The sequence below is a fragment of the Anopheles merus genome, chromosome 2L (assembly GCF_017562075.2).
Source record: "Anopheles merus strain MAF chromosome 2L, AmerM5.1, whole genome shotgun sequence".
In the NCBI taxonomy this organism is placed as follows: Eukaryota; Metazoa; Arthropoda; class Insecta; order Diptera; family Culicidae; genus Anopheles; species Anopheles merus.
This window is the reverse complement of record NC_054083.1, coordinates 29,484,002-29,501,288: the sequence shown is the minus strand read 5'-3', so window position 1 is coordinate 29,501,288 and position 17,287 is coordinate 29,484,002. Positions and strand designations below refer to the sequence as shown.

The window sequence follows — 17,287 nt, the reverse complement described above, 5'->3', positions numbered from 1 at the left end:
TACATTATTTAACATAAATTATTTCTCTTCCCCCAGTTCTTAAAATTATAATGCTCATTGCTCTACATTTTCCTATCAAATTATCACGTTGAATAATAATGCAACCCATCTTCTGCCCATTCAATTTTGACCACCAATAAATACGCAAGCCCCAATTCCGCCCGCTCGTGGTGCATCGCAAGAAACACCTGCACTTCCGGCAATTTACCTGGTTTTCCGGTCGCGCGACCGCCACCTGCGAGCTGGTTGCAGTCGTCCAGTGCTCCCTACCCGTTTGCGGTCAGCCATCTTGTGAAAGCCGCCTTCTCTCTCCTTCATCCACCCCTCACAACACCATTGCCCAACAGCATTCCATAAACCCCGAACAAGTTTACTCCAATATCCACTCGAGGAACGCCTGCTGCAACGCCTGCTGCAGCTTGCAACTCATCCACTGCCAATTGGGAGTATCCTTAAATCCTTCCGTAGTTGGCATTGTTTTAAGTTTCTTTACCGCACTGTCTCCCCCCTCTTCCCTCCTATCTCTACTACGCCCTCAAACCCCTTCTCACCTCTTGCCAATCCAATATATCGTTTTGATTGGCTTTCTGCGTTTTTTTCTCCCTCCCTTCTCGTTCTTGCTCTTCTTCTTCTTCTTGTGGGTGGGTGTTGTTGTTTCGATTCCGTGATTCCGGCACCTTCTGTCAAGGATCGAGCGACCATGTCCCGGAAAAAGGTGCGCGCTCATTCCCGCAAAACCCATGGGGAGGGGATAAGGTATGGGGCAAGGGAGGTAGCACGCGGTTGGCGTTTTTGGCACACGGTTGCACTTCCACTTTTTGGCTCCGAATCGAAAGCAGGTTGTCGAGAGACGTGTGTGTGTGTGTGTGTGTGCCTTGACTCTCCATGCTTCCAGCCTTCCAATTGCGCCGCCAACGGCAAATGTGCTCATTGCAGATGCATGCGGCGTGCTTGGCTCGTTGCAACTGCAACCTTCCTACACCGCCCCATCATTCGCCATTCGCCTGCATGTGAGTGTGTGTGTTGAGCGCTGCGGATTTGCAGAAAATGTACCACAAAATATCCTCTCGAGCGTTAAACCAATCGATAGCTATACGTATCGGAGTGCATTCCCGAGGTTCGTCGCTAGCAGAGTTGGGCCCGCCAAAAAAAAAAAAAAAACTGATGGAAAATGCAGTTGGCAAGGGGGAAAACCGGGCCGCGCGGAGTGGTGCAGTGGACGGTGGATTAAATTGCACTTTGTCTGCAGTTTGGCGATGATTAGTGGCTGCAGAAGTGAAATTTGATTGCTCGCTTCGGCCCTTTTGGTGCGGGTAGGGCGGGGCAAGGTGTGAGAGTGTATGAGTGCAGGGAGATAAAGTTTGATCCTTGTTCGAAAATTGTTCTTCAGGGCGTGAGTATGTGTGTGTGAATATATGTGAAAGAGATAGGATAGGAAGTGTCTGCTGATGAGTTTTTGAAGAAGTTTACACAACGGAGCGCTCTCGAGTAGACTGCAAGCAGCGCTCGGCAAAATTAGGGTTCGGGTGCATTAAATGTTTAAATATCTATAATTATGGAAGAAGTTTTCGCACAGGGGAAGGAGTTTATACATTATTTTACTGTGCAAAAGCATTGAATAAGTGCAGCAATGCGGCAGGAAATGCGGATAAAGTGTATTTCTAGAGGGGTTTACTTTACTGTCAGGTTAAGAACAGGGTTGCGCTTATCAAGGTTTTTTGATTGTGCTATTGGTATACTCTTGCGCTGAGTATCAAGCAGCGCCATCTGTTAGAATTGAGTAGTACTACTACGAAGAACATTAAATAGAAAACAATGAAAATTCTATTTTAAACCACTCTATGTAGCAAATGGATTAAAGTGACTCCACACTGAGGTAGAAGTCATTCTCAACTAACACGTATGTACCGGCAACGAGTTGTTGTGCAATCAACGCTAATCGCTAACACAATAGTAAACCGACCAAACGTATTGCTAACGTTTGGGAATGACACAATTGTACCTTTCCTACCCAGCCTACTTCCATACAAAGCAGCCCACCGTTTCGTAACTATAGTTGCTTGTCAGGAGCAATTCCAGCGACCACATTACTACGTACGTGCAACAAGTATGGCAATGCGTAGTGAGCCGATAAAAACAGACGGTCAAACGGTCTAGCTCGCTAGCACTAGACCTTCATAAATTATACCAGCTCGCGTAAGCGTGAGGCGATAAATAAAACGCAACTCCCACCGGAAGACGGACTGCCGAGCACGTTCGCGGTCGGTGCGCGAAACACAGAGAGAAACAGACACGGGATAGGAAATTGTCTGCAACGTCTGCCCCATCGTCAAAGCACTTCGCACATGGCCCGCCTAGCAAAGAGCGGGCAATACATGTGTTTGGTTAAAAATCGTCCCGAATTCGAGGTGTCCCTTCTAGAATCAGATAAAGCCAACAGACCCACGGGCAATACATTGGAAGGACGCGTAATGGACGCACACTTCCGAATGGTGTTGCTCCAAGTGTTACCACCGTATACGTACAGACGCTGGCACTACCTATTGGGATCTTCGCGTTCGCGCTTCGATTATTCCGGGGGAACGAGTCCTTACGGGGCTTCGGGCGAAACCACGCAACTAATTGACATTTATGGAGCGAATCCAGGCTGCACTCCAGGATGACTTCTTCCAATTATTCCACCCAAAACCCTCTTGTGTATCGCTTCTGCAATCTGTGTGTCTCAAATCATGATCTGGTGCGTTTGGGAGGTATCTTGGAATGTATCACAGACACTTTGCACCTTTGATTTTCAAAACAGCGACAGGGGGCAGTGGGTGACGGTATAGTATTTAGCTAATAGAACACTAAATTAATTACCGATTCGATGCCACTCGCACGCCACACACGGACATTCTGAGCTCCGCAAACATCGAGAGTGTCTTCATGCTGGGACACTTTTCGAGCAGGTTCGCTCCCGCTTGGAGTGCCTACACAACCAACGGAAGCTCACCGACACAAACAAATGTTTGAGTCATCAATAATTCACATAAATTACCGGGCTTGATGCCTTCTCGTTAACAACCCACCGAACCCGGTGGGGAACCAGCGTCAGTCGCTCCTTCATTCCTGCAAAGGCCTCACGCGTCTGGAGGAATACTTTTGCTCCCGTGTCTCCGTGTTCGTTCAAGCAACGATATAGAGAGAGAGAGAGAGAGAGAGAGAGAGAGAGAGAGAGAGCGAGAGAGAGAGAAAGAGAGAGAGAGAGGGGGGGAGAAAAAGAGAGAGAGAGGGAGAGAGATCCCGTCCATCCATAGTCGGTGAATGAGGTGGAAAATGATAGGATGGTCCACGCCACGCGGACAGGACACAGTGAGCGGGAGCGGAAGTTTAGGAAGTCAGTTAATTAATACGAATTAGTAGCGACATTTATTCAGGAAACTTACGAGAAGCATTCACAGGACGCTTGTTGGTGGTGGTTTTTGGTGGCTTCCCGTGCAAGACAGGGCGCAAGACAACACATCCACACACACACACACACACACAAGGGCGATGCTGCGATGGGAGGTAGGATCAAAATCAACAATTAATCATGACTTCATCTTGGGGCACCGCACTAAGACAGCGAAAGACGATGAGCCCGCTGCCCGGACTGCCGAGAATTGATCCCACCCTTTCCCATCTTCCAGGGAGGGAAGCTTCCTGATAATGCTACGTGAGCGCGGCTGCTCGTCGTGCTTAATCCTAAACTTTAAGTAGCTTCATATTTCAGGACAGGATTTAGAGGGAAAACCCCCTGACCTGTGGGAAAACGGTGTGCGGGAGCGTGTCGTCTAAGCAGTAGACAGCGACGTCTAAGCATAACAAAAGGCCCCGCTTTTCCAACTGCCACCATCCAGCGGGAAGATCCGTTTCCATTCTGATGTCAATCAATTTCGGTAGAGCTTTCATAAATTAGCAGCCTTTGGTAGCAGAACGTCTTTAATATATCGTGTGCCTGTCAGCAGAGTTCTTGGAGGGATGATGCGTGTGCGTGTGTGTGTTTCTGCTATACAATTAAAAGCTTGCAATAATAGATGCGCGCAAAACTTTCTCCACCGCTCCAAAAACCTGCTGAACGCAAGACGCAAGACTTCATCTAGTAGTTGAAGGTGTGCCGCGGCTGGTACAGCCTGATCCTGGTGGAATTGTTTAATGACTGAAGAGCGGGAGGCTGAAACGTTTCGCCGAATGTTTAATGCTAATGGGTACGCGTCTATTAAAGCGCGCTTCTGCCCGCTTGATGAAAGGTTCGGTGTGATCGTTCATAAAGAGGCATGCTTGTGTGAAAGAACGTACTTGCTACTGCTTTATATCTCCTTTTGCATGATATTTTACAATGCGTGAGTAGTTTTGTAGCTGTAAGTGTTTTATGTATGTGTGAGGAAAGCGGAAATTGTACAAGCGCAAATATGATAGATACAAGAAAAAACAACGTAAAAATCAAAGCAAATCGCACACAAATCATAATGAAGCTGAGCGACAAATTGTTTCATATGATTGTGAAACTTTTCTTTTTTTTCTACGTTTTACAATTTTTATGTTAAATTACTTTCTACATTCTACTTTCAAGCTAGGAGGAACTTTTTACCGTACCACTGCCGTCAGAAATAATAAAAATATTTTTTTATGAGTTGGCAAACAGCTTCCAATACCTTTTACCAAAATCTAATGAAAAACAACAAAAGAGTTTAAAAATTACCCACAAAAAGAAAGCAAAAATTCAACTTCAACCTAGCTAGCGCAAACTTTATCGAACCGTGCAGCTGTGCCGATGCATTTTAAAATAAAGAATTGAGCGTCTCATTGCGCTTACTTACCGACGTTTAAATTTTGAACCAAATTAATTATAAAAATACCATTGTCTTAGGTTTTTTCTTTCTTAATTTTGCTCTTTTTGCTTAACTTTGCCAAAACCGTTTCTTTCCAATTTGGATGTACTGGAAAATCAAACCAAAGATCGATAAAATCCAACAAAACATAATAATAACATAAAATCAAATAAAACACACAATCACACAACTGATGTTTTGCTTTTATAAACGTTTTCAAATGTTTTCACTATATTTCATCCACTTTAAATGTTTTCCTGTACCACTCGTGGGGGAGGAGTTTTCTTTTGTTTTTGTTTGTTTTTGCTTATCTCGCTTAGCTTTGTTCAGCGTACGCTCACTATCAATAATTGCAATCAATCAATCAGCAATATAATAATAGTAATAATAATAATGATAATAATAATAATCATACAATGTATAATAATAGAATATAATATATTTGCGTTTGTTTATGTTTTGTTTTGCGTTGTCGTGTTTGTAGTTTTTTTTCTGTATTTGTGTTTCTATGTGTGTGTGTGTGTGTGTGTGTGTTTCATATTATACTCAGTATATAGTGTTTGTGTGTAATAGAAACTCTACGCAAACTACGCATTCAACTCGGTGCTAACTCGATCATTTTCCTCCGGCTTCAATAACGTGCGCATCAATTCACGCGCACTGTTGAACTAGTTTTAGTCTGAGTTTTCCTTTCGTTTGCATCCGTTTTGTCATTGGCGTTTTTAAATGTCTTTTTTTTACAAGTTAATTTTTACACAATAAGTTAAACAACCGAAACAATACGCCATTTTGTCCGCATTTTTTTGTCCTGCATCACTGGGTTTTGTTTTGTCAATTCTTGTTCATTTTTTGCTGCTTCCAACTCTTCTGTTTCACGTTAAACTGTTTGCTTGCATCAGTATAAAAATATTTGTCTTTATTTCCACCATCATCATCACGCGCTTCACCTATCCCTCCCTCTGCAACAACTACTCTACGATGGAATTCAATTAAAAGTCAGCATCGGCCCAATCCGAGGACAAGCGGGATAAGGAATGTTTTCTGCTAAACTGCTTAACTGTTTTTGCAAGGTTTTATATACTTGTATGTGTGTATATGCTCAAATATATACCTTCGTTTTATTGAATGCGATGAGGAAGAGAGTTAGAGAGAAGGAAAGGAATCAATCAATACACTACGAATAGCATGTATGTAGCACTACGTATTAAGATGATGTTTTGCCCCTTTTTTGCAATAATTATAGTTTGCTCGTCTCATCCACTCATCCACGCGTCTACTTGTGTATAGATATTGCTTATTTACAATTGCTTATGCGTTCAGTTTGCTTATCACTAGCGGGATCTAGAGAGCTCTACTAACACTACTGGGAATGTAATCGAACTCTCTGCATCCAACCCGAACCACGAACCACTACCTCAGCGATGATCCCGGGGAAAATTGATTTAAAATTGGCTGCGAAGTGATGAAGCACGTTGCGCGATCACTTCGCGTTTGCTGTGTGAGTATTTGGTATTTGCTTGCGGTTAAGCGTTCACCCCGCCCGTCCGCTTCGATACCACGGTACTGGCACTAAAGTTCTAGCTTCTACTTGTGCTTTAGTAAACAGAGAAAAGTATAAGTGAAAACAGTACTAGATAGTTTTTCTCTAACGCAAACGCCATGCACACGCGGGGAGGAGTGTATGCGTTTTCTTAAAATTGTGTTTTATGGTTTCTTCCCTTCTTCTCAAACCGCTCAAGTCTTGTAAAATTCATACTACTCGTTAACTTTTTACATTCTCCACACTATGGAGAAGTCTATTTACAGCGCTACCACATTTGTTTCGTACTTCGAAGCTTTTGGGCGTTATTTGCAGAGATCATTTGAAAGCTGTTTCGTGTTTGAAATTACATCTTCCTTGTGTGAATGACTAGAATGTACACTCTCTCTCTCTCTCTCTCTCTCTAGGTTTCTCTCTTTTCAATTCAATTGCTTGTTTGTTGTGTGAAGGAAGGATCTAGCACCTTCTTCTAACTTAATGATTAAATACAGCATATAATGATTAGATAGTTTGCTCGTTTGCGCCGCGAACTTGTGCTGGGTATGGTCCGCTGGGCATCAGCTCCAGCCAGCCGCTTGTACTACCAGTAACGCTAACGCTAATTTAGGCCCGCTAGGATTTAGAGGTGAAGCAAAACGGGTTTCACGGGCTTCTCATCACACCCGTCCCAAACGCAACCTCAAAAAGTTACTAAACGTCACTAATGTCACTTATAGGTTAGAGAGACCACGAAACGAATTGACAATCGTTGCCAAAGATGGCGTCGGTAGGGACCTGCCGTACTTGCGATTTCTTACTTGCTGTAATTGTGTGTGTGCATCGTTGTACCAACGTAACCGCATTCTTATAATTGACTGTACAGAAAGTTGGGCGAAGGATAAGTAGCTTAGGTGTAAGTGAACGGAACGTTTGAATGGTTTTACATAAAACTACTACTAGATTACTGCCTGCCTGGTGGTTCTTCCTATACATTCTTCTCGAACACGATCGCATCCTTACGCATACTTACTAATGCTGTTTTCCTTATATATTGCACGTTTTACCCACCTACTCGTTGAAGCAGTACTGTCCTGTTACAATTTCACCTGCACCAGGGAGCAGTAGCTGCTTCGTCGAGAGAAGAGAGACCGAAACTATAAACAAACGACTGTCATGGGGTGTGGCACCTAGTCAATCACCTGCGCTGACAATCGTTTGCAAAAAACGCGACAAATGAAACACTATCAAAACTTGGCTCGCTAGTAATATCTTACGTGGTACACATACATTTAATTCCATTCATTTCATTCACACACTCATACACACTCATGGGGGAAACTCTACACAACCACACGAACATTCGTCTACATTTTTGCTTTTAAAACACGATCGCTCCGGCTTCCCTTTAATCTTCCCTTGCTAATGAGCATCCTGTCACTTGTTGGACATCTCATCACACGGAATGGCGAAGAGGAGAGCAAAAAAAAAAGGCAGGACAGCTTTCAACGTTTTGTTGTCTTCCATTGCCGTAGGCCACAATTTGTCCTTCTCTTGTCGTTCCTTCGGCGCTATCAATTTGCAGAGGAATCGTCACCATTCGGTACACAGCGGCCCAGTGTCCAATTAAATTCCATCAAGATAACGAAGTAATCGTCCTCACTTTTGCTCTTGGTCAGTGTTTTTTTTTTTTGTGTGAGTGTGTCTTTGTGCCCTATTTTCCAATTTCTTCAGGTGCAAACATCTTACGCCAGGCGAGCGGCCGTGGCCGGAAGGAAAATGGCAAAAGTGACGGAAGGACGTTTGAGGACTTTTTTTTAAAATTCTGCTCGCTTCATCAAGGCGAAAAAAATATGACGATTTGACAAATTGGTGACGACTTGTCGGTGCGCCCTGACGTGGACGGACAAAACGGAAGTTCGTTTATGAGAATCATTTTCCCTCACTTCCGGCTAAATGGCTAGTCTGGCGCTGGGCACTGCCTACAGGTGACGTTGGCATTTCCAAATGAACAGAGTTATTATTTTTTTCTGTTGTGGCTAGATTGGGCGACAGTCTTGTGTTACTTTTTAATAAGAGAAAAATGTCTGCACCGGTTTTTTTCTCCATCCTTTAGACATGACGATACAACTTTTGTATTACTGAGAGAGAATAAAAAGTGCACCACAAAGGCCTCCATCTATTGCGCCGCGGCTTTCCTTCTCGCAGCGCAAACTTGCCAGCGAAAAGACGCCATCCGAAAAAATCTTCCACTGTCAATAATCAATCAACGTGTCTGCGTCTGAAGCAACCGCAGCAAACGCTTCATGAATGGCAATTTACGACGGAAGCAAATAAAATCAACTTCCTTTCCTCGCACAACACGCGCCACGATGACAACGACAGCGACTGAAAGCGACAATGCTTCGTACATCCAAGCAAGCCTTCCCGCCCTGCTCACCAAAAAAAAGCATCCCGGAAGTTAGTCAAAAGAAGAAAAGAAACTTTGCTATTTTAAAACGAACTGGTTCGTAAAATGAAAAAATGTTTCGTTTCAATTCCCTTACTTGCTCACTCACTCACTCGCTCACTACACTCACTGAGTGTAATCGTAGGTGTGGTGGGAAGGGACTATCATAAGAGTTCCTCCTCAACGCCGGATGTAGGCCGTGTATCTTCAAGCCGGGATGGCAGCGTCGACGTCACCGGCAAACATCCTGCATTGGCGGCAGGCAGGCCGTCGGGAGTGGCGGGCGAAAACTAGTTTTAATTAAACAACTTTAATCGTTTTCAGCATCTTTTCAAGAAAACGCCGGCACGTTGGCCTGCCTGAGCTGATCATCAAAGGATGCTTCAGCAGTCTTTTGCTAAGAGCTTCCGGTTTCCTGTGCCGCCCGACCGTCCTGCACCAAGTGCTCTCGTGTGTAGAGTGTAGAGTTTTAAGTAAATGCTTCCCCATTTTCCCCCATTTCCATTCACGCACATTCTCATCTATACACACATACATGCTCTCGTACTCACAGCCAAACTCACACACATACACACTCTTACAGGTTTTGAAGGCAGGGGTTTTGGATCACACGGAAGTGTCTTCCAAAAACTACCATCAGCCTCGGAACGGAAGAGTTTTCTTTAGCAATAGTTTGCTTCAGCACACACTTCACAGGCCCGCATTACTTTGCCGTTTGCATGGCCAAATGTATGTGTGTGTGTGTGTGTGTGTGTGTGTGTGTGTGTGTGTGTGTGTGTGTGTGTGTGTGTGTGTGTGTGTTTTACTATGAGCAGGAACATTCACATTCTCATCCGATTGCTTCCTGTAGCCTCTCCGAAGCCCTCATGCATATGCTCATGGACCTCACTGTGGAGCTGTGGAGTTAAATATTTACAGTACACGATTTCTTGTTTGCTTATGTCCTAATTCGTTGTTTCAGAAACGTTTGCTACTTCGTTCAGAATGTCGTTGCATCGGGGGTGTTTTTTTGTTTTCGTTTTTTTTCTTTTCTTTTGCTCTAATCGTTGTTTGTTTTCTCTCGTTGCATTGCCATGTCCTTTGCATTTCAAGTGACACCTAACGTGAAGGAGTGTATAAATATGTTTTAAAGGAAATTAAACTGCTCAGGATATTCAGATACACATAGGAATGAGTTAAAAATAGGATTAAGATGTTGGTTCTAACAATGTGTACGACTAGAAGTTCTAAAAACAAGGCTTAAATAGTTTATAAGTAACTTAAGTAATTGTTTGATATTGCTCAATAAAAGAAGCTGCTTACGATTTGTGCATTTTACAAAAGGAATAAATATTAAATTGCGCTATTATAAATCAAACATCTTTGAGCAGAAACCATAAGTTAGTATTGTTAAAATCGTTAAATGCAGACTAGAGGAGTACGCAGAGGTAATGCAGACAGATCAAGAGTTGATTCACGACAGATTCAGACGAACTTCTTACGCAGTAGCGGTAGAAAGGGTTGCTGAGGGGCGCTGAGAACTGCTGCCTCCGTCAGCGGGAAAGTAAACCTACGAACCAAACCAGTTACGGACTAGATGAAGACTAGATTTTCATTTTGCGTGTTGTTAAGTACATTGCTAGTGTCTAGGAGCTTATCGATGAAAAAGTAATTCTCTACAATGCTTACAAAACTACGCCATCTTTACACAGTGCTTTGCCTAGCTTGCTAACTTGCTTAAAACTCTTTTGCATTTGTTCCTGATGTTCGCGCCCTCTACCCCCAACCACCCAAAACAGCTGCCCAAAAAGGTACAAACTAAAACACTGTTAACAGTATGGCCTTATCGTTTTCGCTCGTTCACACTTTAACCCATATACTCCACACATTCTTGTTCACCGTTTGTTATTTGTTATTGCCAAGCGTTAATAGTTGAGATCGAAAGTTTTCATTATTGCTTTAGTAATTCACTTTTCGCTCTTCGCTCTCCTGCGCTCTCGTTCTCATTTACTCTAAGCATTGCTTTAAACGTGTTTTTTTTATCATTAAGGTGCTTTTAACATAGTTAAGGAAAGAAAGGGGTTCCTCTCTCTTGAAAGTTTGAAAGTTTTCATTTCCATTGTTCTTGTTTGTTTATTTGTTTCTCTTTTTGAGGCTATGAATCGCAAATCTGATTTGCTGCAGCATATCGTTCTACGGTTTACTGCTTTTCGTTTTAAACTAAGTTGACTTGAGTTCATTTTGTTATAATTTTTCTTTTTTTATTTAATTTGATTTTGTTTTTATTTGAACCAAAATATTTGAAATTGGTTTAGAAACAATAACTTGTTTTGTTGGACTTACCGCTTTTCTTTTCTGCTTCCTTGTTCACGATTCCTTTCCTTAATGGACGTATTGGTGATGTTTAAAACTTTTACTTAACAAGTTTACTTATGCCATGATGATGATGATGATGATCGTTCAATTGCTTCGTGTTGCTTCATATTTAATTGCTCTTTATGTTACATTTTTTGAGTGCCGTGTAAAAAATAGAAATTAAAAGGGAACCATCAACACGGTGACTTTGATTAATGTGAGTGACTTTAAAATAAAGCGAATTTCCCACCCGTTTTGACGCGAACATCCACTCCAGCAAGAGCGTCAAGCGTTCAGTTGTGTCCTAGGTAGAACACCTTACCCCGTGTTTTGCCGCTGGTTACAGCCGTGGGTGGCCCTCGGCTGGCGTTCGGACACTAATGATCCATTTGCCACCCCATTCTTCCCACCACCACGGCACACGTAACTGTACACACCCTACATGGCGTGACGTGACTAGGACACTCGCTCGCTGCCCCCGGGAAAAAAAACAACCGGTTCCCAGGTGAAGGGTGAAAAATATATGTTTTCTTCACGCCCCGGACCGAAGGTGACGATTAGATTAGTGCAAGATTTATGATGCGAGCCGTGCGAGCTCAAATCAAGCCATTTGCCTCCCCCCCTCCCGTCACCCTCTGCTTGCTGATAATGAGTCAGCGGGCTTTTGCCGTGCGGGGAAACATAAACCTGTAGGAAATGGTAAAGTGACGCATGAACGTTAAATTATATAAATAAAGTGGATTGGAGCTGCTTTTCGCCATTGTCGAAAATATGTCAATGAATGGTTTTAGAGGTTTTGTTAATCATCTTCTCCATTACTGCTTTGCTTTGCTTTTCATTTCCCTGTTATAAAACTCTCTTATTGCTGTTACTGTTACTGCACATGCTGCCATTGCTATTCGTTTTCAACTTGCGGTAGCATTTTTACTCCCGCCATCTTGCCAGCACTTTAGTGTTGCTGTAGCGTTTCCTTAATATACTTTTAACGTTGCTTCATTTGTGTGTGTTTTTCTTCTTGTTTTAGGATAGGAATTTCTAAAGTTTAGCTTATGTAGAAAGTAATTGCTGACTTGCTGCTTACTAGTTGCTTGTGTGTTGTGTGTATGCGTGTGGAAGTGTGTGTTTGGGGTGTTTGTGTTTTTCACTACGCGTTAAATGCAATAGAACTAGAGAGGATAAATAAGAGCACATCATACCGATCTGCGTGCGCGGGCTGGACCGGGCACATATGCTTGATCTTTTCCACCTTAATGCGGTAATTAATCTGTGTGAGTCTCTGGCACCGCATCACACAGATCCAGCTTAGGCCCGCAAAAATTAATTGAATCGTAGTAGTAAGTTAATTGAATCGAATTGCACAGGACGCATACGCAGCTCCGACAGGTTCGTCGCTGGTGGCATTGCTTTAGGTTTTCTTCTCTTCTTACTATACACACAGACACATGCCGAGCACCGGGTTCCAGTATTTCCTATTTAGTTGTGTGCTCGCGCGCCTATCTCATCTCTCCAGCACGCTATAACTGTCTACAACTGTCTACGGCTTTCGCTCAAACCCTGAATTGTTACGGTCTACGCGGCGCGGGACGCTATGCAAGTCTGTTTCCTACTGGTGGAGGAGGTGCTAAGTGGGAGTTAAGGACATTTGGGGACCTCTGGTTTCTGTTTGCTTTGTTTCTTTACCATTTTTCCTTTTTTTTCGTTTTGTTAGATGTATAAGGGTGTAAATATAATATATGTATATGTATATATATATACTTTGTGTATATAAAGGTTTCATTAGGTATCGAATCCAGCGTCAGCCTGCTTCCGTTAAACCAATCTTTTGCAATTTTTCTTTCTACGGCGCTTTGTTTTCGGGAGTTTGGTTTGCGTTTTTTGTTTAAAGAGAGTAAGAGGTTCATTTAAAACGTTTGCTATATGCATGACTAATGGTAATGACTAGGTAAAAGTGGGAGTGAGGGGGAATACTAGACAACACCGTGTAGCTGTTGTTGTATGCTGTTCGAGAGCGGGGAGGGGCACAAAATGATCTATTGTTTTGCGATCGCTATCTCGTTTTGCTACAGTTGGAATAGTATTTCTCTTTCTTCCTCTCTCTCTCTCTGTCTGTGTACGTTTGTTTATGTTCCCCATCTTCGCTCTGAAGCAGGCTTGCGTAACTGTGAGCCCGCTTGCAATAACGCTCGATGTGAAGTTTAGTTTGAGGGAAAGAAAAACACAATCAAATGCTTAAGTGACTACTTACGAACCGCGCGCCCTCAATGCGCCTAGATGTATGCAATTCAGCAGTGCAAAAACGAGTTATTGTTGCCGCGCGTCGATCCCGCTTCATGCCGTCGCTTGTTGCGCCGGTTACCCGGCAAAGTTGACGTTTATCTGCACGGCTGCAGCGGCCGCCGCGGCCGCCGCAGCAGCCGCCGCCGCCGCCGCCGGATGCTGGTGCTGATGTAGCTGGAGGTGCGGATGGTGCTGCTGATGCGGGCTGTGGTGATGGGGCTGATGCGCTGTCGTCGTCGTTAGGATGGCGCCCGGACCGAGCACAGCGGCGGCTGCTGCGGCTGCTGCCGCTGCCGCCGCCGCTGCCGTCCCCGAGCCCGGCGATGCACTACCGGCCAGCCGACCGGCGGACTGGAGGTTTTTCATCACAAAGATGCTGCCCGTACCGTTCGGGGCGCCCGGGCTGATGGTAAGATGGTGAGGTACCGGTGACAGGGGCGACGGACACGCCATGGCGTCGTCCGACTCGTCGCCCTCGATATCGACGTTCCGCTCGCGCTTCAGCGCAACCGGCTGGCGCCGCTCGGACAGCGGCGTCGATCGCAAATCGTCCAGCGAGGAACCGTCCAGCGAGCCGGGTGACATCGGCGACATCAGGGGCGACTGTGGCGCACCGTCCTCCTTGAAGCAGGCCGACTCCAGATGCTTGTTGAGGTACGACTTGAGCGCGAACGTTTTGTGACACCGACCGCACTGGTAGTTCTTGTCGATCGAGTGCGTCTGCATGTGGGCGCGCAGGTTCGACCGGTCGGCAAACGCCTTGCCGCAGTGTGCGCATCCGTACGGCTTTTCGCCCGTGTGCGACCGCAGATGGCCCTGCAGCAGCCAGGGCCGGGAGAACAGCTTCCCACACACCCCGCAGCTGTGTGACAGCTTGTGCGTAAGCACGTGCATGGCCAGCGCGGGCATGGAGACGTACGCCTTGCCGCACGTGTGGCACTTCTTCGCCGACTGCGAGTCCAGGCTGCGGTGCGTTTGCTTGTGGCGCGACAGATTGCTCGAGGTGGCGTACTGCTTGCCGCACTCGGTGCACGTGTACTTGGCCTTGTTCTCCAGGGCCGTCTTCGGGTCGGCCATCTTCTTCTTCGACCGGCCATCGCTCACGAAGAACGCCTCGTACGTGTAGGCGACCGTTTTCGACCCGTTCCGGCCCTCCGAGTCGGACGATTCGGCCGACTGGCCCAGCTCGTCCGAGGACGAGTCCATGCTGGTGGCATCGTGCGCCGCGTACCCGGGCAGCGTGTTGGTGCTGTTGCGGTTCTCGTTCTGCTCCGGCGAGCCGAGGGCGTGCGGTACCGTTGTCGCGGGCGGTGACTGCAGCGGTAGGGGCGGGGGTGAAGCCGTCTGATGAAGCTGCTGCTGCTGCTGCTGGGGCTGCTGCTGAGGATGTGCTTGAAGCGGCCGCCGGTCGGGCTCGACGGTGGCAGGTTTCGGGGGCACTACTAGCACCACCGGGGCCGGGTTGGATTGCTGCACCGAGGGCGAGGGCGGTTGCTGCTGGGCGAGCAGTTGGTGCGGTGCCGGCGGCGGTAGGAAAGCCGTCGACGCGCTCAGGTCCAGGATGGCGTGGGCCGCGTGCAGGTCCTCCTCGGCCGGGATGCGCAGCTCGTAGCTCGGTCGGGGTGGCCTGTCGTCCAGCGAGTACGGCCGGTAGATGTCCTTCTTCTTGGGCGGGAGCGAGAGGGCAGTCCCGGTGCTGGTGAAGCACATCGCGAGCGACTTCTTCTGCGTGGGGGAGCGCTGTGGACTGTCCGTGGCGGCACTGGGCGCAGCTGGCGGTGAGGCGGAGGAGGCGGTTGCAGGTGCTGCACAGTGTTGGACAGGGGCGAGTGCGACGAACTGTTGCTGTGAAGAGGACTGCTGTTGTTGTTGCTGCTGTTGCTGCTGTTGGTAGCTTGAAGACTCCGGGTCCAGCTTTGGCAGGTAGGCGGTAAAGTGATGCGTAATGTCCTGACCGTAACCTGGAATCGAGGGGCACAAAGACAAACAAAAAGAGACGATTAGTGTCATGGAAATTGGGAATAGAAGGCACACCAGCCAACAGCTCTGCTTAAAGTGTGCTGTATCAATCAATAAAGAGAGAGAAAGAGAACGAATGACAAACGTCATCAGGTCGTAGTCGTCCTAGTGCAGTCAGACTGCCGACTTCATTGGCCCGATGTTTGGCGAAGTTGCTCCCCAAAGTCGTAAATCCGGCATTTGGAACGAGCCCAGCGTCGCCAGTGGAAGCAACAGTCGTCATCAAAGCGACCAACCCCCTTTGCCTCCCATCCCCATCCTCATCCCCAGCAGCTGACTATGCGTCAGTGCTATAAATCTCCCCACTCTACTGCTCGGCGAGTCGCTTCTGGACGGGGCAGGGATTTCTGCACCCAGACGAAAAACAATCCAATTCCATCCGAATGCACAGACCGGCTGCAAGCATTGCAACGGTCTGCTGCCTTTGCTGAGTCGTTCCACTCCGTCCCAAAATCAACACGATGAGCTATATGTATTGCTCTTACCCCTGTACACACACACACACACTCCACTGGTCACGTTGCACCGTTTACTGCAGTGCCGCACCACGACCCCTTTTACTCTCCTTTTTTTTTGGGGGGCATCTTCAACCGAAGAACAGCATTCGGAACACGCAATGAGCGGCTGAAGATGTTTTCCACAGACGCCAAACAACAACCCGCCGCGCACGACACGCTGGACGATTCCCCATTCATACGTGGTCGCCGGGCAGATCCTTTCAGGCAAAGAAAACTCTCTGCATGTGTGCTCCATACCCACCCGTTCTCCCATTTCCATTTCGCCATTTCACTAACATTTGATTCGTTTGGGTTTTGGCTTCGTCTGACCGCAAGAATAAAACGTTCTGCCTCACTACCGCCTCCCCACCGTTGCTCGGTCGATGATGGAACTGCGTTGACTCTTCGATGCGGTCGTCGCTTGTGTGCCGTGGACCGTGGAATCCTTCTTCTCTATTCTTTTCCATTTTTTTTCCTTCTTCTGCTGTGTTGTTTTGGAGTGGAAAATGAGAAAATTGTTGCTCAAGCTACTTCGCTTTGCTGCGGAGCGATCGGGGTCGGGGGGTCTGGTCTGGAGTTTCATGCATTCTCGGTCACGAAATTGCGAATTTCCGAAGCTTTCGCCCCGCTACACGGATGAATGGAAAACTTCATTTTCCAATCGCTGGCTGGCGCCAACGGGCGCGCGGCAAGTGGCTAGTTTTAGCTTTTCCCCGCAGGTAGGCGGCGGCGACGGCAATCTCCGGTGATCTCACTGCTCGCGCTGTTGAGCCGAGGTCGTAGCCACGTGGTCGTCGGCCATGCCGCTCCAAAATGTCAATCCGAAGGACTTGGGGTTTTTTGGTTGGATAGCAGCAACAGTAGAAGCCTCCTCATAGAGGCAGGGGTAGGTACGCCGGTACGGGCATTCGTTATTTTTTCCCAACCACTTTAACCCACCCAAACCTCCAATCCCCGGCTTGGCGCTCGTCTGCTCGTCCCCGTACCACATTTATATTCATTTTTCGGCATCTCGGGGGAGGGCATGTCACGTCATCAAACCAGCCATGCCATGCTTCAGCCCATGGTGCAAGAGTGTGGAAAGGAAACGAGAGAGGGAGAGAGAGAGAGAGAGGACCAGACTTTGCGTTTTGCGAAAGAAAGTGGTTCGAAACGGATGGGTTCCGGTACGCTCCTTTTTTGCACATCGAAACGAGCCGATGGATGGGTTTGGATTTTCTACCGCATTGCAGCACTTTCCGTACTTGCCGGAGGTTTCTCTGTGTGTGTGTGTGTGGCGACTGGGAACTGACGAAACGTGGCACATGCTCTGTGGACGGAGGAGTGGAGAGGTTTTTTTTTGGGG

The 17,287-nt window shown here is 46.6% G+C and overlaps 1 protein-coding gene across 1 annotated transcript in view; it reads right to left on the bottom strand.

Moving 5' to 3' along the window:
• Positions 1 to 600: 600 nt before the first annotated feature.
• Positions 601 to 17,287, bottom strand: part of LOC121591581 (transcription factor btd-like) — a 75,046-nt gene continuing 58,359 nt past the window's right edge. The window contains exon 2 of the mRNA XM_041912274.1: positions 601 to 15,387. Coding sequence (XP_041768208.1) covers positions 13,502 to 15,387 — 1,886 coding nt within the window. The 3' untranslated portion in view covers positions 601 to 13,501. The remainder of the gene's footprint in view (positions 15,388 to 17,287) is intronic.